Here is a 27946-nt window from a genome sequence, read left to right as displayed (position 1 = left end):
CTCAGGGGGCGGGACGAGGTTATAAATAGCGGAGCGCGGGACAGAGCCGTGGGCGGGGCCGGGGCTAATTAACCCGGCGCTAATTAGCGGCGCCTGGGGCAGGGGATGAAATAGCGAGGGGGCGGCGTGATGGGCGGTCGCTTTAAGTATTTATAACAGCTGTGCGCAGAAGAAGTCTTTAATCGACTTTCTCTTAATAAATTAACTTACTAATTTAGTAATATGAAATAGCTTTAAGGTAAATACTATTTACCTAATTGGAATATTTATTTATTTTAACGTATGTAATCTGTTTAGGAGCTAACTAATCTGAACTACCTCATTAATTAGGCTATTAGGCTCTTGATACATTAATTAATAGCTGGGGGCTCAGCCACCAAAGATGTGGGAAATCCCGATTTTGGGGGGATTTTCAGCGAGTTGAGGGGCTCCTAAAATTGGGATTTCTTTTTATTTTTTTTTTTTTTTAACTTCCTGCTTTTAGGATGGGAAGTTCGGGGTAATTTGGGACTCTCGGGGGCTTCTGTTTTGAGCATCTCAAATGCGGGGCAGTTGATGCCTTTCTGAGAGGCCCCTTTGGGAGGAGCGCACATTCGGGCCTCCCGGGTGCCGTTAGGCTCCGCTGCGGCGGGCGGCACTGGCCGCTCACGGGAGATGGCGCTGGGGGCGCCCGCGGCTGCCTCGCACCGGCCTTCCCTGCTCCGCCTTCGGCACGGGCTCCTTCCCGCTTCCCTGGGTCCCCCCGCGGGAAGCGCAGCGCTCCCTCCGCCTGCAGCTGCTCCCGGAGCCGCCTCGCCGGGGGCCGCCGGCACGGGGAGCAACGGGCGGCCGGGGGTGACGGTTACACAGCGTCCGTTACAGCCCGTTACAGCCGGCTCGTGCAGCTGCCCTGCCGCGAGCGAGCGCCGCCGCCCCCAGCGCCGCCCCAGGCGGCTCTCGCCGCGAGCCCCGTCCCCGGGGCACGGGGGAGCGCTGGCCGGGCCGGGCCGGGCCGTTACCGGAGCTGCTGGACGCCCCAGCACAGCGGCACCGGCAGCCGCCCCGGCGCGAGCCGGCGCCTGCGCAGCGGGGAACGGCCCCTTTCAGTGGATTCCTGTTGAGGTATAACCGCCTCAAAAATACACACATGTCAGTTTCAGAAACGGACCTTTCAGTGGCTTTCACTACAAAATCATTTTCGGAGCTCGGCTTTAGAAAGACAGTACAATAAAACCTCACGGAGGGAAGATCAGACCCACAGGCTACTACAGCTTTATCACTGTAAGACCCAGGCAAACGTGCACGTTAAAAGTCCGGCTAACCCTGGGCACCAGCCGCACTGCCCCTGCAGGCTGGGGCACTGTTAATCCTCAGCCCCTTAGTTGAGGCATTAGCGTGAGAGCCGGGCATGGGACAAGCCCAGCAGCTGCTCCTCTGCACCTTGCTCAACAGCGGCTGACAGCAAACTGGCGTTTTAACAGGTGGCTGCTTTGGCTGGAACTGAAATCCCGTAAAGGCATGTTGGATATACAATATATCTGTTCTGTGGCACTGCCGAGCTTGTAAGCAGTTCTATCCTGTTTGAATTCCCAGAGAGCCACGCAGGAGTTGGAATGTTCATCCAAAATTCAGTTTTCTTTGTTCTGTCTTACGATGGATGAACAGTAAAAGTGGAGTTAGTCTTCTCACTATTGAAGGCCTTTTACTTCCACATTGAAGAAAGAAAGAAAAAATCCCCACACCAGTACAGGTGTTTCCTGCACACCCCACAGTCACAGTGAACTCAACTCTTGTTTTCCTTCTCCGGCACAGTGCTTTACTGTGTAATAAATTCAGGACCTCCCCACACACATTGCTGAGTTCCAGCATATCCACCAACCAAAACATACAAAAGACTTAAAATTTCCTGGGACTGCAGGATTAGGAAAGTATTCCAAGCTGCCCCACGAGTCGCTTTAACTAAAGTTCTGTTTCACTCACTGTGTCTTGCTGTGCACAACAGGAAGCAGAGAACGTTGAAGTCAGCAGCAGTGAAGCCGCCGAAACGACGCGGCGTGAGCGCATGCTGCTCGGGCAGGCCTGTCGCTGCCGCTGCTTACAAGGCACATCTGTTGACATTGAATATCTTAACGCAGTGGTCGGCACCGCAGCTCGCGAGCTGCAGCCACTCGCTGCCCTCGTGGTCCTCGTGCCCCGCTCGGCCCTGCCGGGGTCTCCAGCACAGCCGCTTCACAGCCAGAGCGTGGCCTCGGCTGCAAGGGGCAGAGATCCGTGCGTGAGCGACTGCCCAGCGGCCACCATGGCCGCACAGGGCAGCATCAACACCACCCTCTGTATAACGGACAGCCCCCTGCCAACACTGCCAACTCCCGTCCCCCCCAAAAACCCTGACTTGTGACAAGCAGCAGGTATGAACTGCCTCGAATACGTACAAATTTAAACATTAACACTAAAAACACTTATCTTCCTCCTCGTCAATAACAGCTACTGATTTCAAGCTGCAGGTCTAACCTCTCAGCTGCCGAGGATGACAACTGGCCTTTTGCCAGATTTCCTGCCGTTTGACGTCTTTCTAATTCAGTTCAAGCACACACAGGCCGAACTTACCATCATCCTTCAATCGTGGTACTACCAATGCCAGTGTGTAAGAGAGGGGACTATGAAACATACTTCAATGAAAAACACTGGAAGCACCTCCACAGAGGTGCTGGTTTCTCTTGCAGTTCCTGCATCTCGGGGGCTCGAAACTTGTCACTCCCTGGGTTTCTGCTACAAGCTGCACGAGTCCCACATGCAGTCCAAAACGCTGACGTGCTTCGGGAGCAGCCCTCACCCACCTACTGATACATTTAGACTGTACCGCCTCCTCCCCCCATGTCCATCATTTCTAATGCCTAAGGATAATAAAGTTCTGAAAAATAAAATAATCACCTCCCCCTCCCTCCACACATACTCTTTAGGCCAAAGAAGTGAATAATCTGTAAAAATTTTTACATAGTGTGAAGCATCTTATGGTTCAACACCACCTCCCACCTCCACCTTCTGTTTTTCTTTTTGAGGATTCCCAATAACCAATTATTTTAAGTGTTATGTTTTACTTAGGGATATCAGGGATGACCCTTCCTGAAAAGTAGGCCAAACCACTAACACACAAATGAAACCTGCAGTCCCTTTGTACTCTGAGGGAGGATTCCAGAAGCGTCTTCGGAAGGTGTTCCCTTGCTCCAGCGCCCTTCCCAAGCCATACCTGTCGTCCATTTGGACACACTTGCTCCAGTCGGTGGCCGCTGGCTCCTGCCCGCTCTGCTTCCACGTGAGCAGATGAATGGTCCCGCTCTCCAGGCCGACCGCGACGATGTATCTGCCAAGAGGGAGCTGCCTCAGTCCAGGGGCTAAGGACAGCAGCAGCCGCAAGGAGCCCAGAGAGGGCCCGTGCCCCAAACACCCGTGCTGCAGCTGCACATAAGTATTTACTTGGTCACCAAGAAATCGCCATCTTAAACAAAGTTTCTTCACAATAAAACAAAACCAGGAAAAAAGCAAAAAACCCACAGAACCCTGCAAAATATACTAGTACACATATACAAAAAAGATTTATATACATATATATATATATATATAAATTTTTAAAAAGTGCTCATTAAGGAGGGATATTAGAGCATCAGACCAGCTGACACTGATGGAAAACCAAAGGTGCTTCAGGTGCCCTTGCCCACTCACCCCTGCCCCTCATTACACTATTTGGGGGAGTCACTGAAAGGTGCAGCAGAAAGACAGGAAAGAAAAAAGGGTGAAGTCAATCAAAGAATAGCCAGAGCATCCGACAGGTAGGTGTTAAGTAATTCTTGACAAGTAGATCTCCTCACCAAAACTGAATAAAGTGGGGAAAAACAAGCAAACAAACAAGCAAGCAAACACCCCCCCGCCCGCCCCCCATCTCTGTGTGAGCCCCTGCAGCCCCCCCGAGCTGCCCCCCGTACCTGCCGCCGGGGGCGGGCGCCCGGCCCACGGCCACGGCGGTGACGGCATCGCCGGCCTCCAGCGGCGCCGAGCACGGACGCGGCGCCGGCATCGCGCCGCCCGCACCCCACTCGCACCGGCCCCACACCAGCACCTGCAGGGAGAGCAGCGGCCACACGCTCTTAGTCTCTCTGTAAACTTGATGGACACGTCGGGACAACCTCGATTCAAGCAGCCCCAAAGCTCAGAGCAAAGGTGCTGGGCCCTAAAGGAGCCCAAAAGTTCTCTCTACAGAAGGTCAGTCCTTAAAGAGGACTGCCTCGGGGTACTAAATACATGGAGAATAAGCATAGATTCCATTACTAAACCTAAATATATAAATATTATTATATAATATAAAATATACAATAATATACAATATTATTTTTATTTTTTTTACTGATCCTTGGTCCAAAAATACACAGCATCGGCTAACCTTAAAGGCATTTTAAACTTCTTCTTATAGTTTATACATTATAATATTATTACAGTATATTTTACATATTTATATATTTCTTTTTCCTATGTTAGGCTTTGTTAATGACTTTTGTTAATTACCTTTTTGTCCCGGCTGCCAGTAACAAAATACTTGCTATCTGGCGTCCAGTCACACGACCAAATGATTCGACTGTGCACAGCTGTGGTTTTGTCTGTGTAAGCGCAGCAGGAGAAAACAGGTCCTGAAACACAGCACGTACAGGAGGATCCTTGCTTCAATTCCTTTACATATATTGACATATTTTTCCTTCAAATCTTGGGACTAAACTCCAGCAATAATGGATTTATCATAACAATAAGGATCAGACATATTGAAACAAGTTGGGAATACATAACAGTGTTCTTCCCCCACACACTTAGCACATGGTCATAACTAGCAGTCATTCAAGATGGTTGTACCAGTCAACCTGTGCAGCCCTAAAACTAAGGCAGCAGTTTTTTCTTCTACATGTTTCAAAAGGCAAAATCCAAGCATAGGAGGTTAATATTTTATTAAAGCTTTTAAAAGTACAGTGCAATTTTTACTGCATACACAGGTACTCCATGAAAAACTCCTATTTACCGCTAAGGTTTTCCAGTTAGGGTCCAAGAATTCAAGTCATAAGGATCTGATCTCAAAGATCAATGTGCTCCCAAAAAGACAGACCACCCTTTCACTAGGCATACAGAGTAGATCAGTGAATGGGAACAACTTTCCTAAATAAAGCTGCCTTTTTATTAAGCAGACGTGGAGAAGCCACTTCTTGGGAAGGCGGCACGTGCAGCTTTGCTTTACACTGCTGATCTGCCCTTCGTTGACAGAAAAGATGCTGATGGGCAGATGAAATGAAGGTTTCACCTACTTGCTTTTCTATCCCAATTCCTACGCCTTAGCTTGAAACTCAACATGCTGCTTGGTGCTCAGCTGCTGTGGACAACACGCTAATCTTGAACCAGAGCAGCCTGAATAGGAGCCTAAAGGCAGAGCACAGACAGACACCCCCTGACTGGGCCAAGGCACAGGGCCAGGTCTCTAGGAAAATGCCGTCGGGCTGAGGAACCTTTCACCAAACCTGTGGTGTTTAAGCATTACCCGACTGGTGCAATGACAGTGCTTGTCACTGCAGGCAAGTGACAAGGGACCCACTGCAGGGCTCAGTAGCAGCTGCCTTTTGATCTTCCAAGGCCGAAAGCTGCAATGAGAAAGTCAGCTGCATCTTTACTATCTGCGCGTTTCCACACAGGGGCGGTCCCAGCCGAACCTACGGATTCTGAAGGATCTGGAGGCCAATCCTGCAGCAAGACCCCAAGTGTGACTTCCAGGCCGCTCCCAACGCCAACGGGAAGGGCCTGGGTGCTGGATCCCTACCTTGCAGCGCACACCACAAGCACAGACTCGTGTATTCCATCTCAGTAAACCCGAAGCACGGAGCCAGGAGCAGAAAAGGGTCTCCAAAAACAGCAGCCTTCCCAGCCCTCGTTTGAACGGCACTGGATACACGCACTATTAAAGACTTCTCTATTTTTCAATTCATTTTGTGGCTTTTCTATGAACCATCAGTGTTCTGAACTTCTAATAAAAAACAGTACTGTGACTTTTTAAGGAAAACATCCCTTAAATATTTTATCAATTCTCTCATGTATATCCCAAAATCAAAAACATTAAACAAGGCTAGATGCCTTCGAATATGCATCACCATTTCACATATCCCACCTGACTCTGATGAGTCTTGTTCCTTCCACAGTGACCAGTTCCTGTCTCTGGAAACAGCTAATAAAAGTTGATCGTTAGGAGAAAACGCCAGCTGGGTAACAGTCAGATTGTGGAAAGTCAAACTCTGCAGTTTCTTCCAAGACTCAGTGCTCCACAAAATTATAGCAGCGTGTTCCTTTTTGGAAGCCTGTGTTGATGCAATGATACCAGTTAGAATTAAAGAAAGCAAATACGAGTATGAAAAGTTCCCGTTAGAATTACGTAAGGCAAACACAAATACCACAAGTTCCAACAAGGCGTTAGGGGCCTTGCTTGCTTGCTTGGCTTGGAGTCAGCTTTCCTCTGGGAAGTTTCAAGTTTGCCTCACACACTTTTTAATGACTTATTAATATTGAAAATATATCAGTAAAACATTTTGTATCCGTGTTTGTTAGACTTTGAAATATATCTTTTTTCTTCTTAGTATCTTTGAATGAATTATATGTCCTTAAGGAATATTAAGCTTTTACGTAAAACTCCTTTGCGAGGTGATTTATACATTTTTTTTCTAGTTAACTTAAATACCAGAATTCAGCCTGAACCAAATCCTGACTCATGTTTCATCAATCCTAGAAAACCGACAGCACTTTTCACTAGATGGTGCTAGAATCTTTCCTTACCTTACATGCTGAGGCAATTATTGTATTGGCATTGTTGCAGGCAACACAAACAATTTCATATCCATGTCCATATCTGAAACAAGTGCAAAGAGATATTTGACACATCACAATCATTTCCGTGATACTTATCAAGTATCACAAAAGCAGATACTTCTTATTAATTTTAATCCCTCTGGAGAAACAAAAGCAAGCTGCTAGGAATTTTTCTTCAGCCCTATTATAGCGTAACGTGCCAAATAACTGCAAACAATGTTTGTTCTGTGTGCACCTTAGACCATCTGCATAAATTCTTCCACACAGGCTACAAAACAGTCTCTCCAATGTGTCAGAGGGTTCGAAAGCCCCAACACTGCAAAGCCACAGCTGTGGTTCCCAAGCACACCGCAGCAGTGTGTATTCCTCATTTCCTGTAAGTCCGAAGAGGGAGACACTGCAGCCCCCGGCACCTGCAGGCAGGATCCTGCTGAAATTCACCCCACACCTTCTGACTGGGATTCATTCAGCCGGTGAGCACCCAACTACCACAACTAACAGCCACACAAACCAGATCCATACAGAAGAAAAGTGGAGGTGCAACCTCCAAACAGCGGGCAAACACCAGCTCTAAGGGAGGTGCTGGTGCTCTGGGGCAAGGGGGGAAAGATGCCCAACGATTCAGTATCGGCAGGGGAGGTGTGAGAGATGGGAAACTGATTGTAAGGAAGCATTTGTAACCTTTAAACTTGCTACGGAAAGCTGTCCTAGGCTTAGCTTTACACTATGGAACTCACTTTTCTAAGAATGTATAGAAACATTTAAGAAGAATGCAGATCTCCATGAACCAAGTTGAACAACCTGTGGGTGACCTCAGCTGGACTGATAAATAATATAAAACAAGCTAGGAAAGGAATAATAAAAGGAAAAGGAATAATAAAACAAGCTAGGAAAGGCTGTTTTTTCCAGGCTTCTTCAACTTGGAAAACGTGACAGGGGTAACACCACTGACCCACAACAACAACAACGAAAAAGGGCCTATCCCATTGCAGAGCAAAACCATGAAAGCACACAGCAATTCCTTAGCACAGACTTGAACCATCACTGATCCTCTGGAGCAAGGAAGAACCAGGGATCTGAGCCCTCAACAGACCGTCAGGGCATCAGCACCTGAGGGCACAAGGAGAGTCTGATGATTTGAAAACTCAGCTGAAGAACGCAGGCAAATCCCCATTTCCCTGCTCCAGCAGCCATCAGCGAGACAGACTGTAATAGCTTTCTGAAAATATTACAAGACTTTTCATTTTTTATTCCCCCCCCCAAGAAACTTACAGCTTTTGGACTTCAGGCCACAGGGTATTCTGCAGCAAGTGATCCTCTGGGGGAGGCTCTAAAAGACACGTACAACACGTTCAAAGGTGGTGCCAACTAGTCTAAAACTCAGCTCCAAATGCACACTGAAACTCATTTGCTATTGCATAAAAGTGAATCCCATACCTGTGAGGATCAAGGGTTGAAAACTAATCTCAGGATACTGATTAGAAATGGAGTTAAAATTTTCTTCCTCGTCAGCTGGCTGAGGAGCCACATCTCCTAATCAAATGAAGGACTTCATTAGCCAGAGGGAAAACACTTGACAGAAAGAAAAACATGTTTAAGTATTATACAAGTAAAAGCTATCTATTAGTTTCAAAATTTCCTTCCCTCCCGCATTTTACAATGTTTAAGGCAAAAAGTCTCCCAAACTAATGATGATCTTCCAAATATAAGTGATATTCTGCAAGTAAAAAAATCAAACTTGCCTGGACATATCCACAATTTGCAAATTTCTGCGAGGCTGTCAGATGCTCAGCCCTTACCTCTAGACAAAAGGTACTAAAATAACTGAAATTACTCCATTAATTTGTAAGTTGAAATTCCTGTAAGTTAAAGTTCCTGTGCCACATGCTCTAGGTGTGCCTGCTTGAGCAGGAAGGTTGGACTAGATGATCTCTAGAGGTCCCTTCCAAACTTGAACATTCTGTGATTCTGTGAAAATTCAGCTGTACCTTTTGTTTTGTAAGTATTACTTAAGAAAAAGATACAGAGTTGGGTAAAAGTTACTCTCAAACAGAATCTGCCTTTTTGCCAAACAAGTATTTTGAATAAAGTTGTAAGTTATATATATATATACACACATATATATACACACACACACACACACACACACACATACACACACACACACTTATGCTTATATAAAACAGATACAGAGAATTCAGCAGAACAGAAAGACTGTCTCTCATCTATCCTGCCTTACCTTCCCCTGGAAGAAGAAATTAGGAGCATTTATCCAACCTAAGACCATTATCTGGGCTCATAACTGACCATGAAGGTCCCTCTGCAAAGTCGGACAGCAGAGACGTTCTACATGAAGCACCATCACAGTTATTTCCCGTTACCCGTACCTTCAAAGACAGCTTTATTGGACAAGCCCAAAGCTGGCACAATTGCACCTTCCGGGAGGTCAGATGATTGCTGAATTTAAAAAAATTAAAAAAATTAAAAAAAATAAAAAAAAAGAAAACAGAGGAAAAAAAACAGTTGGGTTGGTTAGATTGCTGCAAGTAACTAGGCTGCAGGTGGCACATTTCAGGGACCTGCAATAAAGAGGGACTTGGCTAGAGAGAGAAGCGAGGGGGAGCCCTTGGGACATCTGACATCCACAAGGTCCTCAGGGAAGGAACAACAACAGAAATGCAGAGCCCTGAGCCCAGGAAACCATCCTGGACGAGTGCTCTGGAAAAAGCAAAGCCAAGCAGAACTACACCCTGAAGAGACTGGGAAGCAAATACAGGACAGCAGTTTCTACAACCTTATTTTTTTTTCCAGAGTAGGAAAAAAGGGAATCTTAAAAAAATGCACATAAGAGTAGGGAAGTGAGCTCACCTACAGTTTGCTATACAGCCCTAAGAACAGAACAGCCTCACAAGGAAATTGCTGCTGCTAATAGGAAACAAAGCACGAGCCAAGTTCATAAATATTTATGCCCAAAATTAACAATGATGCCAAAAGCTTTGCTACTTCACAGCACATACACAGAAACAACAAACTACATCTGGACAAGACCACTTCACCCCTAGAACTCGGGGCGTATTTTCAAGCTTTGTTTGCTTTCAAATCCCTTAGTGCGTGCAGCAGTCTTGCTTGTGCTGATTTCTTACAATTCACCCATATCCTTTGCCACCTCAGAGACCAGGTTTAGTTTTATTTCAAAGAAAACCTGTTTTATCTGACACCACGATACAAACAGATGTGAAACAAGACACATAGCAGCAAATGAAATGGGAGGGAAAGAAAACAAAATATAAAGTTGTAAGACATATGAAAGAATCCTTATGGAATTTAATCAATCTGATGTCCCTTGAAGCATCATTTTTACTGATGAGGAAGGCATCTGTCTTCACTAGCACTGCCTGAGAACTTACCTGGTAGCACAGCTCCCCAACGGGGACACCAGTAATGTTACTGAAATTCTCCACGAAATTCCTGGGAGCCCGAAAGACTCGGAGCACTTTCTCATCTGCTCCAGACACAAACTGGAAGCGGCCGACCATTGCCAGGCAGCGCATGTCGTAGCCGTGTATCTGGGGCCTCGCAATTTCGTGCCAGGTCACCTAAGGGAACAGAACACACTTCTCAGCTCGGGAAGCAGAGCAATTTTGGAGCGGCAAAAGCAACGCAGTCATTCTCTATGTTCTTACAGCCAGCAAGCAACAGTGGCCTGCTAGTAAGGCCCACGGAACTGACGTGTGTGAGCACGTGTCAGCTAACGCCCTTCCTTCACCAAGCAGCTCGTGTAATGAGTAACGTGCATTCCTGCCTAGGCTGCCTCGGGGCATTGCTTACCTTTGCTGCAGGGAAGCAGCCCTTCACTCACTAGGGCGATTTCACAGGAAACAGCCGGGAACAGGGCACAGGTGACAGGCAAAAGGTGGACGGGGTGATTTCTGCTTTCAGACCTGTAGCTCTAAAAGATCTGAGCAGCAGTTATCACCCCTCCCTTGTGGCCTTTCAGGTACAAAAGCACTGCTGTAACCAGCAGGCGGGATTCATCCTTCCCCTTTTCTTTACATGAAAGATTTTAGAGAAACTTTATGGAGACTGAACAGAAAAAGCACAGAATCTTACAGGAAAACAATGTGGAAAATTATGGTGCTTTCAGAAGTGGTTTCATTCAAATATTTTTTTTTTGTTCTAGTTTTCTGAAATATTAATATTTGCACTTCAAATATGAATATTCACTCCCAGCAAAAATTATAATTAACAACTGACCAACAACTTGACAATTAGACAAGTTTGTATTAGGCTAGTAGTCTTTGCTTAGAATGATCAAAGATATGAAGTTACTTAAACTGCTTTTTTAATAATTAGTTTGTTCTAGCATGAACAAACGGCTTCAGGAAAGCCTGCTGTCCAGAAACCTCTTGTAAGTTTTGTTTTTGTTGTTGCTCCTCTTTAAATGAACTGACATTTGCTACTACTTACACATGATACTTCAGTTAGAGGAAAAAACAAACAAGTGGTGTGCATTTGTGAGTCAGTGGTTAGCAGAACCTCCATACTAGGCTGCCTAGAAAGCTGCAGTGAGGGCTGCATCTATACTGCAGTAAATATTACACAAACATAAAGAAAGGTGTTACCTTCACTACAAACTATCAATAGCTTGCTAAAAGAAGTATTAATTTCTTATATAAACATTTTCCATAAAACTTGAACAGGATATTTGAGAGAGACTATGAAAGCTAATGATCTTTTTGAAGTGCTTGATTATTTTCCAGCAGGGAAAAAAAAAATACAGGCATAAAATAGTAATAAGCCTTTTTTATTCTTTAAGTGCATCTTCTTACACTTCACAGCATAGCATGTAACAAAAAAAAAAAAAAAAAACATAAAATTGACCTTTGTACCATAAGACAAGATACACTGTCTTGCAAGAACACTGTAATTTTTCAGAGGCTAATCTCAGTAGGGGAAAAAAAAAAAACCTATATTACCTAAGTAAACTCAAGATTTTTTTTTTTTGTACAGCAGCAGTAGCCATGAGGCACAAACCCTGAGCACACAAGAACCCACCCCTTTAAATCCCCCGTTTCCACCTCCAGTGTTTCACCTCACTCCACCTACGGGATACGTGCTTCCGGACCCAGGGAAGCAGCGACACGTGTTGGGGCTGCCGGATTCACACAGTGTGACCGGCCAAACGGCTGCTCTTTGCTGAGGTGCGCGAGGAAAGGCCGACAACTCAGTTTACATCAAACCTGGATATGAAGAGTGCCACTGCCCTGGTTAGAGGCACTAATTAATCAAAAGCTTCACAAGCAGCAGGAGCAGCTGTACAAGCAGGAAAACGGCCCATCTGCTGTTTACCAAAGCGCATGAACAACTTGAACACTGGACCTTCTGTGCTCCGAGACAGACACATCAAAACTTAGTGGGAAACTGAAGCCCTGCTGTGGAGCACAGGAAGTTGTTTGGGAAGAGCTGCTCCCGAGAGCTCGCAGGCAAAGGTGAAGAGCGCTCGGGCAGCTCAGTGAATCGCTCTGCTCAACAGTCACACTCAAACACTCCCAACTGAAACAGTGTGAAAACACACTGAGAACTGGGCTGGAAGCAGCATGTGGGGAAAAAGATAAAAATATCTCTATAGTTTTCTCCTTGTTCAACCACTATGCGTAAGTATTTATTAATTATATCAGCTGAGGGAGCTGGGCCTGTTCAGCCTGGAGAAGAGGAGGATGAGGGGGGACCTGATCAGTGTGTATAAATACCTCAAGGGAGGGAGGGAGGAGGAGGGGGCCGGCCTCTTTTCAGTGGTGGACAGCAATAGGACTAGAGGAAACGGCCACAAGCTGAGGCACCAAAAGTTCCACAGGAACTTAAGGAAACACTTCTTGACAGTGAGGGTGACAGAGCCCTGGCACAGGCTGCCCAGAGAGGTTGTGGAGTCTCCTTCTTTGGAGATCTTCAAGGACCCGCTTGGACACAGCCCTGCGCCACGTGCTCTAGGTGACCCTGCGTGTGCAGAGGGGTTGGACTAGATGACCCCTGAGGTCCCTTCCACCCTTAAGGATTCTATGACTAAAACCAGCCTTGTATTTCTTCTTCTGAATTATTTCAGTATTTGTCTTTTAAGAGCCTGAGAGGACACTAGCTGAGGCTACTAAAACTCTGCACCTACAAAATGACCCATCCAAACACACAGTTTTGAACAGATTACAGCCTGGGAACTTGTTTCTTTATCAAGCTCACAGAAGTCTTTGAACAACGTACCTCTGTCTCGTGCTTTCTTTTCCAGGGAGCGAAGACTCTAGTAGTTTGATCAGAACTAACACTTATGATAAATTCTCCTTGTGGATCCCACTTTACATCTTCTACACTGTTAAAATGTCCTGAAATCACAACTTCTGGAGTCCATTCTTTCTGTATTTAAATGGAGGTGGAAAAAAAAAAATACCAGTTCAACTGACCGATTGATGTATTCTACCAAAATACAAGTGACAAAATACAAGCACGTTTATCAGAAAAATAAAACAAAAAAAGTAGAGAACATTTGAAAACTGTAGATGATTGGAACCCAGAGTGGCCAGACAGACACAGGTGCTTGTAGGAGATGGTTCATTGCTCAGAGCAAGACGTTCATGTTCCTGATTCGCCTGCCGTGTCCGAACCACGCACAGGACGGAGGAGTTTGGCCCCCTCCACCGATTGTTCCTGACACCACAAAGCCAATAAGGGGCTTCGCAGCCTGGGAGATTCCAGCCTCCCTTCCAGACAGGCATGAGGCTCCTGCGGAATGTTATATTCAGGAAAGGTCGACTCTACCACTTAGTTTAAACTGACCTGCGATATACTTGGTATTTTCGATGAAGTTTAGACCTTTTCTCTAGTGACAGGTAAGTGTATTTTTTAACCCCTACCAAAGGGGTTAAAGGAGGGAGGGAAGAAACAAAAAACAAGGAAGCCAAAGCAAGGAACGTCTTACCTTATTCAGCGCAGCCTGTTTCCAAAGGTGCAGTGCTCCGTGAAAAGCATGAGCAACTATCATTGAGCCATCCGGGCTAAACTGGCAGTCAAAAAATCCGAGTGTGTTGCCACCTACTTCACCTACCCGCACCTGAGTTAAGGATCACAAGTGAAACATCCATTAAAATGACCTTTCATTCTTACAAACTTACCCTGATGCCATAAAATTAATGTTCCCCTATGGGCAAGAACTTGAAGAATATCCTAACTGCAGAGTTAAGCACTAAAACATCTACTTTTAATAGGACTTCCTTTCATAAACATCTCAGAAGAGGATCTTTCTCAATCACCAAGCAGTAAGAAAATAACAAACAAACAAACATTGACTCTACATTTTCCAGGTAGTTTGTGTCATATTTTGGTCTCTGCGTCTCATAAAGCATGTGTATGTGTATATATATATATATAAATACACACACACACACACTATCCCCATACAGCTTCTTGAATGCTCTTCCAGAGTTTTCATTACATTTAAAAAAAATGTTAGAATTGTACCAATTGTACCTTCAAGGTTAGAATTATTTCTTTTGCATTAAGTTCCCCAAATTCCCTCAGTTTTACAAAAATGCCTTCAAGCTCAAAACGGCACGAACCCGTACCTAAGCTGACGTTAACCAGTGCTCGTTACCATCAGGCCTGTGGTTGTGTCCCGCTCGCCGGCACCAGCCCCACATCGGGTGCCAAGTAAGGGGCTGTGCGGCTCCGCTGCCCGCTCAGGGGCAGAATTCCAGCCCCACCTCTGAGCAGTGAATGATACTGCAAACTGCTCCTCTTCCATACAACATTAAGGCAGAAAAGGGTAGAGAATTGGACACGTTCCCTGCCTACTTCCTCCCAGTATTGATTTTAAAAGGAAATGAAGAACAGATTAATGAAGAACAGATTACAGAAGGTATCATTTCCCTTTCTCTTCTTGCAGGCTGCTGCTGTGGGTCTCCTTCCTCAATGCAAAACGGCAGATGGTAGTGGACCTGTCTGATCTGAACCATGAGCTACAAGCCCGAGATCCAATCAATGCAGAATGAACGTAAAGAGAATGTGTAACAAACCTGCAACACAGTGGGCCTGCAGCACAACTGAGTCTTGGAAAACTACTAATTCCAGTAGAATGGCCTGACAGTTTTCCAACAGAAAAAAGAAGACAAACAAACCAACCCCACTATCCTACTTCCCTTCTCCTCAAAAGAGGATATGATTTTTTTGTGTGTGTGTGTGACAGGAAAAGTCATAAATCAATAACTCGCATAACACAAAATTTCTGGACAATCTGGAAAAGCAAGTCCAGGAAAAGACATTAGATATATATGATTGTACTGCTATTTTTTTTCCCAAGGATGATCTATATTGTAACACAATTCTAAATGTAGTGAAATGTGATTATTTGGTACAAATTGAGGAAAACCAAAATGACAGTCTCCTCTCAGAATTACTAGAAATATAACACAGCTGTGCATTGCATGTTAGCTGCAATGCACAGCTTAAGTCCACGTTCCCATAAATACTAACCGTAAATGATCTAGGCTGGTTTCCTGCTCTTCGTACGAGCGTGCCGAGTGTCACCACAGGGCGCCCGACGCGCTGAGCCACAAACGGCGCTCAAGCGACTCCCCAACAGCGGGATAAGCGAGGGGACCAGCAGGAGCACAGATAGCGCTGCATCACAACATCACCTTTTTGACAACTATGGTTCCCAGCGTCAAAATCAAAGCCCTTGCTAGAAATTACTCTTGTCTTTTTTTTTTTTTTTCCCCAGCCTTTTACAAAGGTTCTGTTCACTCCAGCACACACATGATGTCGGAAAAGAAATATGGAAACATCACAACTCCTGAGAAAGAGCAAGACTTGCCTGTTCCAGCCAGACTCCAGACTCCTCATCAGGTGCCCAGAGGATCACAGTTTTGTCCATGGATGCAGACAGGATTCTCATGGGTTGCTGCACGCTGCCATCTACAGCAGAAGGCGAAAGATCACCCTACAGGCTACAGGAACCCTCTCCAAAATAACCTGGTCATGCTGAAACCCAGGCATGCCCCCAAAGTTGTTCAGCACTGGAGATCTACAGTGCAGCAGCTAAGCGCTAGAATTAAATGTCTTTAAGGTCTTAATGTCAAGGATTATTGTTAGAAGGTATAAATGTTTTGGTTTTTTTCTTTCAAAGGTAATTTACCAAAGACAAATGTAAAATACATACGTGAGAACAACCAAACTCTACTCTTCAGTTCGCTCCAAAGTGATATTGAAAAAGCCCTAACTTAGAGGAAAAGCTAGAGCTGCACACAGGGCTCTGCGTAACAGTTCAGCCACTGGCCAGTCACTGGCCACCAATGAGAAGAGCTTGGCCCCTTCCTCCTCACATTCTCCCCTCGGGTATTTGCACATGTTGATCAGATCCTCTCTCAATCTTCTCTTCTCCAGGCTAACCAGGCCTGGCTCACAAAGTCCTCCCTCATACAAGAGAGGCTCCAGTCCCTTAATCATCTTCCTTCCTCTCTGCTGGACCCTCTCTAATGCACCTCAGACTGTAGCACCCTGCAGCAGATGCTGCTCTCGGAGTTACGCTGCCCCGCTGCAGGCAACAGCCCAGCACTGCTGGAACAGGACGAGGGAGCTGCTCCATCAGCCAAGAAAGATATCCAGGGACAAGTGTGGAAAAGCCTTCCCAGGTGGATGGGGACACTGGTGCACACCCCCTCCAGCAGCACCTTTCAATAATGCCACAGCTCTGATCTTCTCCACAGGGACGCAGCAAGCACCGCTTCCAAGAGTCTATCTCTTGGATCAGCCTACACCTATGGAGGAGGATAATCTATTTTGGGAACCCAAACTGGGGCAAGCTGAAAAGATGGAAGCAGCTGCCTTAGTGCACGTATGCAGAACCACGATGTGAGACACTCAGAAGAACTTATTGGTCTAACAGGACAGGGCTTTACAAAAAAGTAAAAGAAAAAAAAAAACAATTAAATGAGCATTTCTCAAGCAGGTGGCATATCTTTCTTGACAGGTATTTTGCCATTCTTATTTCACTATACTGCTGAGGCACTGCAGACACAATGGCAAAGTACTGCCTGGTACTGGTTAAGCCACCTGGCACAAGATTAAAACATAATAGAAAGAGAAGGAAAAAAAGACAAAAGTGCAGCTTTGCCAAGACAAACGTAACAAAGCCTTCTCACAGCACAGGCATGTCAGATCAAGAACCTCATTCCTTTAATTCCTGTGTGCCTTGGGCAGACATGCACAAATAACTCAGTCCTGCAAAGAGAACTGCCAGAATTTAAGGATTTGGAGAGAAAGATGAAGGCTGGGGCAGGATGCAGAATTAAAAACTGTAAAAAGTTTTCAATAGAAGTTTGAGTGAGTACTTCAAAACTACATAGTCAAAACTTTTAGCTAGTCAAAACTGATACTCAAGGAACTAACATACTGAAAATAAAATTAATATATCGAAAAATAAAGATGAAATTTCTGAACGTTGCTATATGCTCCTTTCTAGTGCAAAACAAGAGTGCTTTTGAGTTAAAACATATCTTCAAAAGAACTGACATTTCAGACACATTTATGAAGACAAAACAATAGAGCTATTGTTATTCAGTATACACTAAACAAAATTGAATTTCATCCCATAAACACCACATGGGTTATAATAAAGTCAATATAACTCAGTTTTTCATTCATAAAAGAAAACAAGAATAATGCACAGCACCACACAACACACAGCCACAGAGAATCTGCAACAGCAGTATATGCTATTGTGGCACATGTAGCCAAAACATCAGCTTACTTAGAAAACATCATTTGCCAAATTCTAACGTTTTCGTAGTCCACAGGGAGCAGCGAGCAGTGCCTACACGATGCAAAGCCTTCACGCATGCAAGCCCAACTGTTACGGCGCTCGATGTCTTTTACCTTTGAGAACAGGGGGCTGCCAGTGAACTGCGCACACCCAGTTTTCGTGACCAGCCAACACAGACTCCAAGGTAACTGCATAAGTTGTATCTACCACAAAATGGAGAAAAAAAACCCACATTTGTTTCTAAAATTCAGATCTTAAAAAAAAAAAGAAGAAGAAAAAAATCAGATAATTTTTGGTATTTCAAAAATATCACCAGCTGCTTTCATGACCCACCAATCCCCTGTTAACACAGAACAGCTCTTTGAAAACCTACCTGGATGCCAGCCTCACAGACCTCACTGGCAGCAACAATCAGATTACTGCCTCGGAGAAACACTACACAATTCCTGGGGATCTCTCAAGGAACTTTGAAACAAACCTGCAAATTGCCTCTACTCACTCTTCAGCAAGCTTACACCTCCAAATGACTGCAAATGTTAAGATATTTTGAACAGTGCACCTGGATTTGCAGCAAACAGCACGAGCTCTTTTTACACCTTCAAAAAGAAGCTGTGTGATGTTTTACTACACAAGCTGCCTAGGAACTTACCTTATGCCAGCCCTACAAGCCTCTAGTGTTAGAGTGGCCAAGCAGCACGCTAACTAGCCCAGAAAGCCTGAACACACTCATCCATTCTCTCACCTTTTTAAGGGTCAAGCAGCATTAGTACTTCTTGAAGCACTGAATTTGAAAGAAAATTAAAGGTATGCTAAACTGGGGCAAAACTGCTTAACAGTTTACTTCCCACAGACAAATTTGTCTCAAACAGTGGACACCTGCAGTTAGAATAACTATAACTATGTATGAAGATATTAAGTTCTCTGCTTTCGTGTTTTTCATAGCTCACATTTAGCTTCATATAGGCCCTGCTTTAAATATGCTAGTTTTTTCATGGCTGTACAAAAATAAAACAGTCGGGCTGGTCTTAGTGTCCTCTAATAGAATAAAAACAAAAGCAGCTAGATGGTAACCAATTGCCCCCATACCACTAACACATACACTAGGAAAGCTGTACAAGAGTATTTCACAGCTGTTACCTACCTTTAACGGTAAAAACATTCTCTTTCAGCCTTATGGAATAATTTTCATTTTCTGGAAATTGCTTCAATTTTGTACACACTTTCCAAATTCTTATCAAACAGTCCTGAGCACCGCTCACTAAGAAAAGCTCCTCGCCTGTTTGGTTAAAAGAAAGCAGTTAGAGAGACACAGTTTTGTATGTTTTTCCCATTGCCACCCACTGACATGCTAAATCTACCATCCTTTTAAACTTTGACTCTAGCATTATCCTGATTTTCCACATCCTTGTGGTAAATATCGTATATTTGCTTCCCTATTACTTAGAGATCCACCTCACCACATTCTGACATCGACAATGAGTTACTTGAGAGAACGGAGGAAAGGATTTCTTATGAAGTATCATGGCCATGGTTCCTTCCTCTAGCTTTCTTTTCACCATTGGAAAAAATATTTGATTAGTTAACATCTGTTAACTACTCATTAAAAAACAGGGAGAGGACTCTTGCCACTGCCTTCATTAAAGGAGGCAGCCCTTTTGTTTGGATACAGATACCAGCACAAGGAAAAGCTGCCGAATTTCCTGCTTGTCTTTATTCAGGCACCAGCCTCTGAACACTTGAGGCAGGCAAAGCCCACGGGGGCAGGCAAACACAGGACACCATGTTCTGCATCAGTCTACTATAGTCCTAATTACTAGAACTAAAAGATATCACGTAGGTTCAATAACTTGAAATTTGAAAAGGACACAAAGCTCCACCTTTAGTTTTAAGAATCTGAACGCCTTTGATTGGAACTACCATAGTCTTTACTTAACTGAAACTACCCTTGTCTTTACATCACCATCTCAGAAAAAAATACAGCCTACACTGCTTAGAAGCTACCGAGCATCAAAACCACCCCTTTAAGCAGCAAAACACTACTATCATTAAAACCATTATTGCACCTTATTGATGTTTCATACTGACCACATATTGCCCACTCAACGCTTCTTATCCAGTCTTCATGGCCAGGGAGTATTAATGTTCTCTGAAACTGAACAAAAATTCCCGTTACATTGTAGAAACATACTTATTTACCAAGCACATACAGCCTTGGACAACCAGCTTTGGAGTCGCAAGTCCTCCACATTTACAGCTCCAATTTGAAGTTACCTAAGACTTTTCTTAGAAAGATATTCATCAGTGATTGTATCTGCAGATGGAAAACTCTACGAGTAGAGGTTCATGAACACAGGAACACAAACATGGTCAAGATTATCTTAGAAAAAAAAAAAAACAATAATGGTACATTTTTATTAATAAAATATGTGATCTTACCCTTCTATATCAAGTAAGGTAGACATGTTTAATGCCTACTTGGCACTTAAAATTTTTCTATTTTCTTAGTCCACAGAAAGCTCCACTCTCATTACATTTTTACCCTCTAACTTCTGCTTTGAGGGAAGGTGAGTCGGCATGAGCCAACCAAACACTCCAAAAGGAAGGCCTTTCTTTCCGGTCCATCCCTCCTGGGTAACCCCCAAACATCTCCTCCCACCAAGCAGCGTTTCACTGCCGTTTCCTGCTTTATATCTGCAGCTCTAATGGTAGGAACCACCTGAACATGGGACGTGCGGCCACACGAGACATACGAGCAGAATGTTTTAAGAAAAGTTCCCAAATTGGAAAGTTTTGGCCTTGATTAAAACCCCCTATTCTCACAGCCATGCAAGTTTTATCTACCCAGTGACTGCTGCACTCCCTGGCATCCTTGTCCCCATCCATATGGGACTTTCAGAGAGGCCACTGGTTCTGCATATGTCAGAGCAGGAACTACCAGGGCAGCAAGATCAAGCCATGACCTAAAAGACTCTCTTGAACATTTCTTGTTTCCTATAATGCATTAGAAATTTAATGACTTTTGTATCTTTATAACTATTCACAGCTCCAACAGGAGCTTGAACTCATTAATAGAAATAGATTTGATCTACTTTATGCCTTGCATTTTACACTCACTAAGGTTAGATTGTGATTTTATTCCCAAATGAAAAGTTAGCTCAGGGTAAATTTTTGATAACTTTGTCTTCTTCAGTTCCTTTTATGGAACACGATAATCATTGCTTAGTTGAAGTCTTTTTGTTTTGCTTTTGTTTTAAGGGAAGAAGGTAAGAGGAGAGGGAAAAAGTCACTTTTTTTCCTCCGCATGCTTTGGCTGACAATCATTCAACAATTCCTTTGGACTTTAACAAAGCTCCTGAAAAAGAGATGCAGGAGAGGACAGAATACTTTGCAATGCTCCAAAAAAAAAAAAACACTAAATATTGCCAGTTGCCAAATAATGCATGAAGAAAATACCATTCTATTAAAACTATCAAGTATTTCTTGGAATTTTCACACACAATTAGCCCAGAGGTCACAGTTAATGAGAACCACACAATTTCACAGAGAGAAATCTCAGTTTTATTGTGAGAATTTCCAGGAGGAAAATAATGTAATTTTCATGTGAAGCACTTGAAGGGATGCCCATTAAAGAAGGAAAAGCAAAGTTCTCATGACAGTGCAAATAAAAAGACAGGCCTTCCTCATATACATATACAGTGAAGAGAAAAAAAAAAAAAACCTCACACACAGAAACTAAACACACTGATCCCAGTTTTAATATTCTGTACATCATCATCATCTAGGAAACAAATGGAATATCTGAACAAGAGCAATGTAAATGCTCTTCATGTCTACCTAGACAGAGAGACAAAAGTTAATGAAGAAACTAAAAATATCATCAGTAGCAAAAAAAAAAAAAAAAAAAAGAAAAAAACAAAGGAAGTAGAAGAATTTTGCACTGTTCCAAATAAGAGAGAAAAGCTCTAATTACCTGACCATCCTGCTGTATAAACAAATGTATTTTGCAGTCATCACCACCACAAGCCAAGATTGGTACTGGAAAAAAAAAAAAAAAGTCTTCATTGCTACATTGAAAAAAAATTAATATTCTGTGACATTAAGAATGACAGAAATAAGACAAAATATAGTGATACAAATATACAGGTTGGCATGATACTGTAACTTAAGACATTTAATACTATGCAAAATAAACACGCATTTCAAGAATACAAATTATATAATTGAATACATATACAAATAATACAATATATATTATATATATGTGTGTATGTGAATATATATATGTAACTTTGTCATGGTTTGAAACGCAAACTGTTTCTTACCAATCTGACAGCACAAATCACTCATATTGGAATAAGCACTCAAAAATAAACACACACACCTCTTCTCAGAGTTCTATGAGCACTGTGTATTTTGGATAAATCATTTTAGTAAGCAAGGGAAGGACTGTAGTAAAGGACTAACTGCTTTAAATACAAGTTTAAGTAACATGAGGTTTTGAGTATTAAGGGCAATGGGTATTGTTTCTCAAAGTGTTTGTTTTGGAAGCACCTAGTTTTAAGAAGTTTTAAAATCTGAAATGTATATTAGTTCAATAATTTGAAAAAAAAAGTAGTGAACACTCACTTCTTTCATATATAACATGATTTCATTGTTAAACTAAAACAGTGCTCCAGAGTATTACAGTGAGAAATTCTTATCTGTACAGTATCATGTGAAGAAATATCTATTGCTTCACAGTATGGATTTTATACTGCTTTTTGCACTGCCACTAAAGGTATGTGCCTACTTCATCTCAACAATCACCTACTAGTATATGAAGAATAGAGAGGGTTTAAAGTATGTGCTGGAAAATAACACCACTTTTGATACCAGACATCTCTGGAAAGCAGATGTTACTATTTCTAAACAATGCATTCTCTCCCCTTGCCACAGCTCTTACGAGAGAGAAAAGCTACAAGTTAAAGAAAATAAGCTTCTATATAATCATACTGGAGGCACACACTTGATGAAGACACCTCTGCATAGATCTGAAGTGAACATGTGCAGAGAATTCCACATACAGCAAAAATCCTTGGACTTTTTCCCCTTGGTAACTTAGTACTCCTTCATCTTGACGGAAAACAAACAACATCTAAACATAAACCAAATGAAATGGATCCATCTGCCTTGTACAGTTGTAGGAACGGACAACATTAAGTTGAGGGGAAAAACAAAAACAACAACAACAACAAAAGAGCTTCTAGATGTTTAGATGTTTGTAACAGAAAAGTGTCCATGGGCTTCAAAAGCAGCTTCACTAGGGAAAAACTCTCATCATAAACATTAATAGAAAACTACAAAAACCACACTGAACATGCAAGTTAAAACTGTTCACCAGTTAAACCTTTTCGTATTTATTTAGGTGAACACTGCTCTTCCGTGTGCAATTTTCATGCAGGCATGCAAATTACTTTTCTGCATATTCAATCCAAATGAATGAAACAAACAACTGTGCCACAACTGAGAGTATAAAACAAGTAGCTCATTCTATCCCATTTACTTACAACTCCATTATTCTTTTTTTCTATGCCCTGTATCTTACAGAGAAACGCCGCTTGTTTTGAAAACACTATAATCAGCAATTATTCCAATCACTAAGAACACAATCAACAGAAATATTTAGATATTAGCAGTAATTTACATTGATTCCCTAGGAATTAAAAAAAGAGAAAGGAGGGGAAAAAAAGCCACAAGGTCAAGATTTTGGAGTTGGTCAACTGAAAATCCTATTACATTGTTTATAAAACATTTGAGGGATTTAGGGATTTTGTGGGTTTTATTTTTCACGAGTTGATATCAACATTTGCGGCTGTACTCACCATTGCTGCCAGGCAAGAAAGATAAGGAAACATCCATAACAAATCCATTTCCAAACTGCAATATTTGAACGCATTTAACTGAAAAGGTAGAACAAACAGCATTTAGCTCCAATTCAATTTTATTTGAAAGACATTGATTTTTAGAGGTAAAAATAACGGTAAAAAATAAAGTTATATTTTGTGGACCTACGGAAACCCATTCAAAGCTAGCTGATTTAGAAGTAATTATTTCTCAGCCTAGTATTAAGGTTACAATAACGAAACTGTACAACTTATTTGAAGCAATTAATATGCCAAACTACTGAAAAAAAGAAGTTATTTTTCCTCCCCCGAGGATGGCCCTGAGATCCTACAAGTGGTTAAACTGGCGAGCCATTGACATTAGAGTATCAGACAGGAAAGTAAAAACACACTTCCTACAAAAGAAGGATTTAAATCCCCAGGATTAAACATGTCCTATCACACAACAGCAAGGCTGAAGGGAAAAGCCAGGACTCGAGGGTGTCCTTTCAGAGCACAGGGGAACGTTTCACAGAAGGCCAGCAAGGCCAAGCTCTTCCTCCAGTGCAGGCAGGACAATGGGGAATCCTCAGGTAGGGCAGCTAATGGAGAAACCAGTTTGAGATGTGTTTGCAGCACAGTTCAGATAAAGCAACACTCTGCATCTACATCTAAATTATCCACGTATTATTTATGTATTCCAAAGAGCTGTTCACCTGCATGGTGAACCTGAACAGAAGGTCTCATATTTCACTGGACTCTAGTCACTATTACAAAAAACATGACTAATTTAATCTCATATTTCTAAGAATAACATTATCATTTCACTAACTGATCTCACTCCAGACACAAAGAGCTTTAGCTTTGCACTCATATTCCAGGGGCAAATTAGGGTTCAAATTATTGGATTTTGAAAACACATTAAAAGAACCTATCACCAGTAAATTCAGACCACATAATCACTGATCAAAAATTAAATTTAATTAGACCCAGAGTTATTAAACTAGTACAACCTTACAGCTCTCAGAGTAATACATCTGCTTGAGGGACCCAAGTCTGAAGAGAAAGCGGTGCCTTGCTTTCGATGTCGGCCTTCAGCCAGGTCGAAGCCCTTCAAAGCATTCTCCCCTTTCACCCCTAGACATTAGGCCAGCACGTCGGCCCTGACATTGACCAGGTTTACCTTCTGAACCCCGCCGGGACCAGACTCTCACGGTGGAGTCGGAAGCTGCCGAAGCCGCTAAGAGGTGCGAGTCACATTCGTCTCCCTGGTAGGCGGCATCCACTGCACACACAGCCTCGGTGTGGCCTTGCAGAGGGACGCTTCGCACACGCTGAGCACGGCAGAGAGAGTCACACAAGTCAACAAAACCCAGTTCCAGCAGCTTATCCAAGAGACTGTTTAAGAAACGCCCTTATTTTTAAATGATAGTGAAAACAAATTGTACGTTCTGACTGCAGAGCTTCTGCCAAAGCATGTGCTTTAACTACAGCATATTCCAAGAAAGACATAGGAGAGGGATACAGTGGTTAAAAAAAAAAAAAAAAAAAATCCAGCATTTATCCAAACTTTGGCACAGATACTCTTGGTACTTCTTTCAAAGATGAGGCTGGTAGATCACAATTTTTGATAGAACCAACATAGAACTTGAGCTCTGCACTAGCCTAGAATCATTGTTCAAATGTACACATTTCCTCATTCTTTTCCAAGGACCGTCATTAGGCTATGCAACGCATTAGTGGAAAAACAGGTTAAAGAACAATTTAAATACTATATTTTGAGAGATTATTTTAAATGATATTTTGAGAGATTATTTTAAATGTTATTCACAACAGGTGGAAGTCAGCCAGGAAGGTGGTTCGTGTGTGTGTGTGTGTGTGTGTGTGTGTGTGTGTGTGTGTGTGTGTGTGTGTGTGTCCCAACCAAACAAGCCTTTAGGCTTGGTGCACTTCCCCCTAGTACATTACCAGTCCCGCACATTTCAGGAAGTTTCAAAAAGTCTGATACACCTTGAGTTAGCCTGTTTCTCCTATACCAATACTCCAATACTCTCCTATACACCTAATCACAAGTCAGTGGCTAGTAAGTTAGATCTAAGCAGCTACTCATCAAATTAGACAAAGTACCAAGCAGCTTTCTTTTCCACTTAAAGTAACTTTTCTTCTGAGTTTTGATTTATTCTGAAGGCTTGTATTATGCCATACTTCATCTTTTCGATTACATATTTACTCCATTAATAAACTGGTGAAATCTCCCCACTTCTCTTCACAAAATTCAACGCATGCATCCCCCCCACACACCTTCTTTTTTTGTTTGTTTCTTTGTTTTTTAATACAGACATCTCAACTTGTTTACACTTCTCGTAAGAGTATCTGTAGACTGGTACAACTTTGTTACATGGACTGACTAGAAATCATTAGAAAGGGACACACAGTAACAATGAAAAAGTGTTCAGGAAGTTTCAACAACAACAAAAAATAACTCACAGTATGAAGAACAATGCAAAAATAAACAGAGGGTATTACATGAAGAAAAGAATCTGAACACTAGAACAGATATACAAAATCTTTGAGACAAATCCATATGAGGTAGGACTAGCTAATTTCTTAATGGAAAGGCAATTTGAAAAGATGTGGAAGAGAGACAGTAATAACTGGCATTACACCCTGTACCACCATTCTGTTTGCACTGGAATTAAAACACAGACATTCTGGAGAAGGTACATTTGGGGTTCGGTAGTCAAGGAACAATGAAGAAACATGAATTATACAGACAAAGCAATTTATCTGGTAAATTCATTTAAGATATATTAAGTTATATTAACTTTAACTTACAAGTCATATTAAGTTATACTTGAGAAACCAGAAAAATAATAAGAAGCAGATCTGAAGTGATATCATTTCAGCCTACCTGTTCATTCCATGTTCCCATTCCATTCCACTCCCAAAGAATAAGCTGTTTATCTGATCCACCAGAAATTAGCTCTGTTTCAGTAGCTTATAAGAAAAAAAAAAGTTTTAATGTATCCACTAAAGTAAGGATAATACAAAATGTATATCTTTTATTTAATCAATTATCGTGAAAATAATATAGTTTAAGACAACACTATGAGAAAAATCACAGGAATGAATGCTCAGATTTTCATATGAATATGATAGAGGACACATCCATAAAAAAGGGGGGAAATAAATCTAATCCAGGAGAGCTCTAAACCTCACATGAGAAATTTAATTCCCAAGTTGCCAGAAAATAATTTATATTAATCTCTTAATAAAAAAAATAAAAATAAAAATAAAAATAAAAATAAAAATAAAAATAAAAATAAAAATAAAAATAGAATTGGAAAGGGAAGAAAACATTTTAGTGCAACCGCTAGAAAGCTGCCATTAGAGAGGACTTTTTTGGACTTTTTTGGGGTGGAACTCCAGTTCCACCCACACTCCTGAAGTTGGGGGGGGGGNCAGGCGCCCCCCGCCGCGGAACCTCCGCGCGTGCCCGGGGTCCCCGCCGCGGCACTCACCGCCGCTCGGCCGGCGCACCCAGCGCACGCAGTTGACCCTGTCCGTGTGTCCGCGGAAGGCGCCCAGCACCCGCCTCACCTACGCGCGGGGCACGAGAGAGGGGTCGCCGGTGAGACTGGCGCCGCGAGCAGCCCCCGGCCGCCGCCGGCCCCCGGGCCGCCACTCACCGCCGGCTCGTAGAGGAGCACGTCGCGGCTGGTGCCGAAGGCGAGGACGCCGCGGCGGCCCCACGACACGGCGCCGGCGCCCGCCCGGTTGGCGCAGCAGGCGGCGTGACAGAGCGACACGGGCGCCGCCATTTCCCGCGGCCACGTGGGCGCCGCGGCCGCGCCCGCCGCACGCCCCGAACGGGCACGGAGGAGGAAAGGAGAAGAATAAAAATAATAATAATTTTAAAAAAAAAAGGGGGGGGGGGGGAAGGCGGGGGGGGGGGAAAGGGGGGGGCGGGGGGGGCGCGGGGGGGGGGGGGAAGAAAAGAAAACAACAACAACAAACAACCACAGGAAAGTTGCAAGTCCCGGGCCCCTTACCTCACACTGACTTTCCAGTAAATACCTTTTTCCCCTTTGGCGGAGAGCTGCCCTAAAAGCCTAAGGGCAAGCGCGGGTGCTTCTGAAAGGGCTGCACCCCGACCCGCTAAAAGCAGTAACTGCCATCGAGCAGAGCCCTCGGGCGCCTTTCATTTCACCGCATTTTTGGGTGCCAGAGGTTCTGCACACCCAGAGCTCCCAAGGGGCAGGATGAGGAGCCTCCGCAGCAGCAGGACAAGGAACGGGGAATAAAGTTACGCGTCCAACGGCCGCTTCCCAAGCCCGCGGCCGCCGGGGCGCAAACCGCCACCTCGCCGAGCCGCCGCCAGCTCGGACAGCTTAAAGACGTTTTCCTGCGTTTAACGCGTTTT

The 27946-nt window shown here is 43.3% G+C and overlaps 1 protein-coding gene across 2 annotated transcripts; it reads right to left on the bottom strand.

The window, feature by feature from the left end:
- Positions 1-1474: 1474 nt before the first annotated feature.
- On the bottom strand, positions 1475-27657 carry ELP2 (elongator acetyltransferase complex subunit 2). Of its 2 annotated transcripts, XM_026038373.1 has the most exons (22): positions 27213-27344; positions 27045-27123; positions 26435-26520; positions 24707-24857; positions 23524-23601; positions 21633-21697; positions 19748-19814; positions 18804-18938; positions 17776-17865; positions 15716-15816; positions 13826-13957; positions 13114-13263; positions 10269-10457; positions 9249-9318; positions 8299-8394; positions 8134-8191; positions 6829-6901; positions 6170-6356; positions 4537-4658; positions 3960-4093; positions 3227-3340; positions 1475-2231 (listed from the first exon to the last, which is right to left on the bottom strand). In XM_026038373.1, exons 1-22 carry the CDS (start codon positions 27342-27344, stop codon positions 2075-2077), a joined length of 2466 nt encoding a protein of 821 aa, XP_025894158.1. In that variant the 3' UTR covers positions 1475-2074. The 2 variants fall into 2 exon arrangements, with proteins under 2 accessions (XP_025894158.1, XP_025894159.1); XM_026038374.1 differs by lacking the exons at positions 1475-2231; positions 27045-27123; positions 27213-27344 and adding an exon at positions 27576-27657 and having other exon boundaries at positions 3064-3340.
- Positions 27658-27946: the final 289 nt, after the last annotated feature.

Source organism: Nothoprocta perdicaria, unplaced genomic scaffold (assembly GCF_003342845.1).
Source record: "Nothoprocta perdicaria isolate Ctin4 unplaced genomic scaffold, notPer1 scaffold_209, whole genome shotgun sequence".
Lineage (NCBI taxonomy): Eukaryota > Metazoa > Chordata > Aves > Tinamiformes > Tinamidae > Nothoprocta > Nothoprocta perdicaria.
The sequence above is the reverse complement of the archived record's forward strand: the minus strand, read 5'-3'. Positions and strand labels throughout refer to the sequence as shown.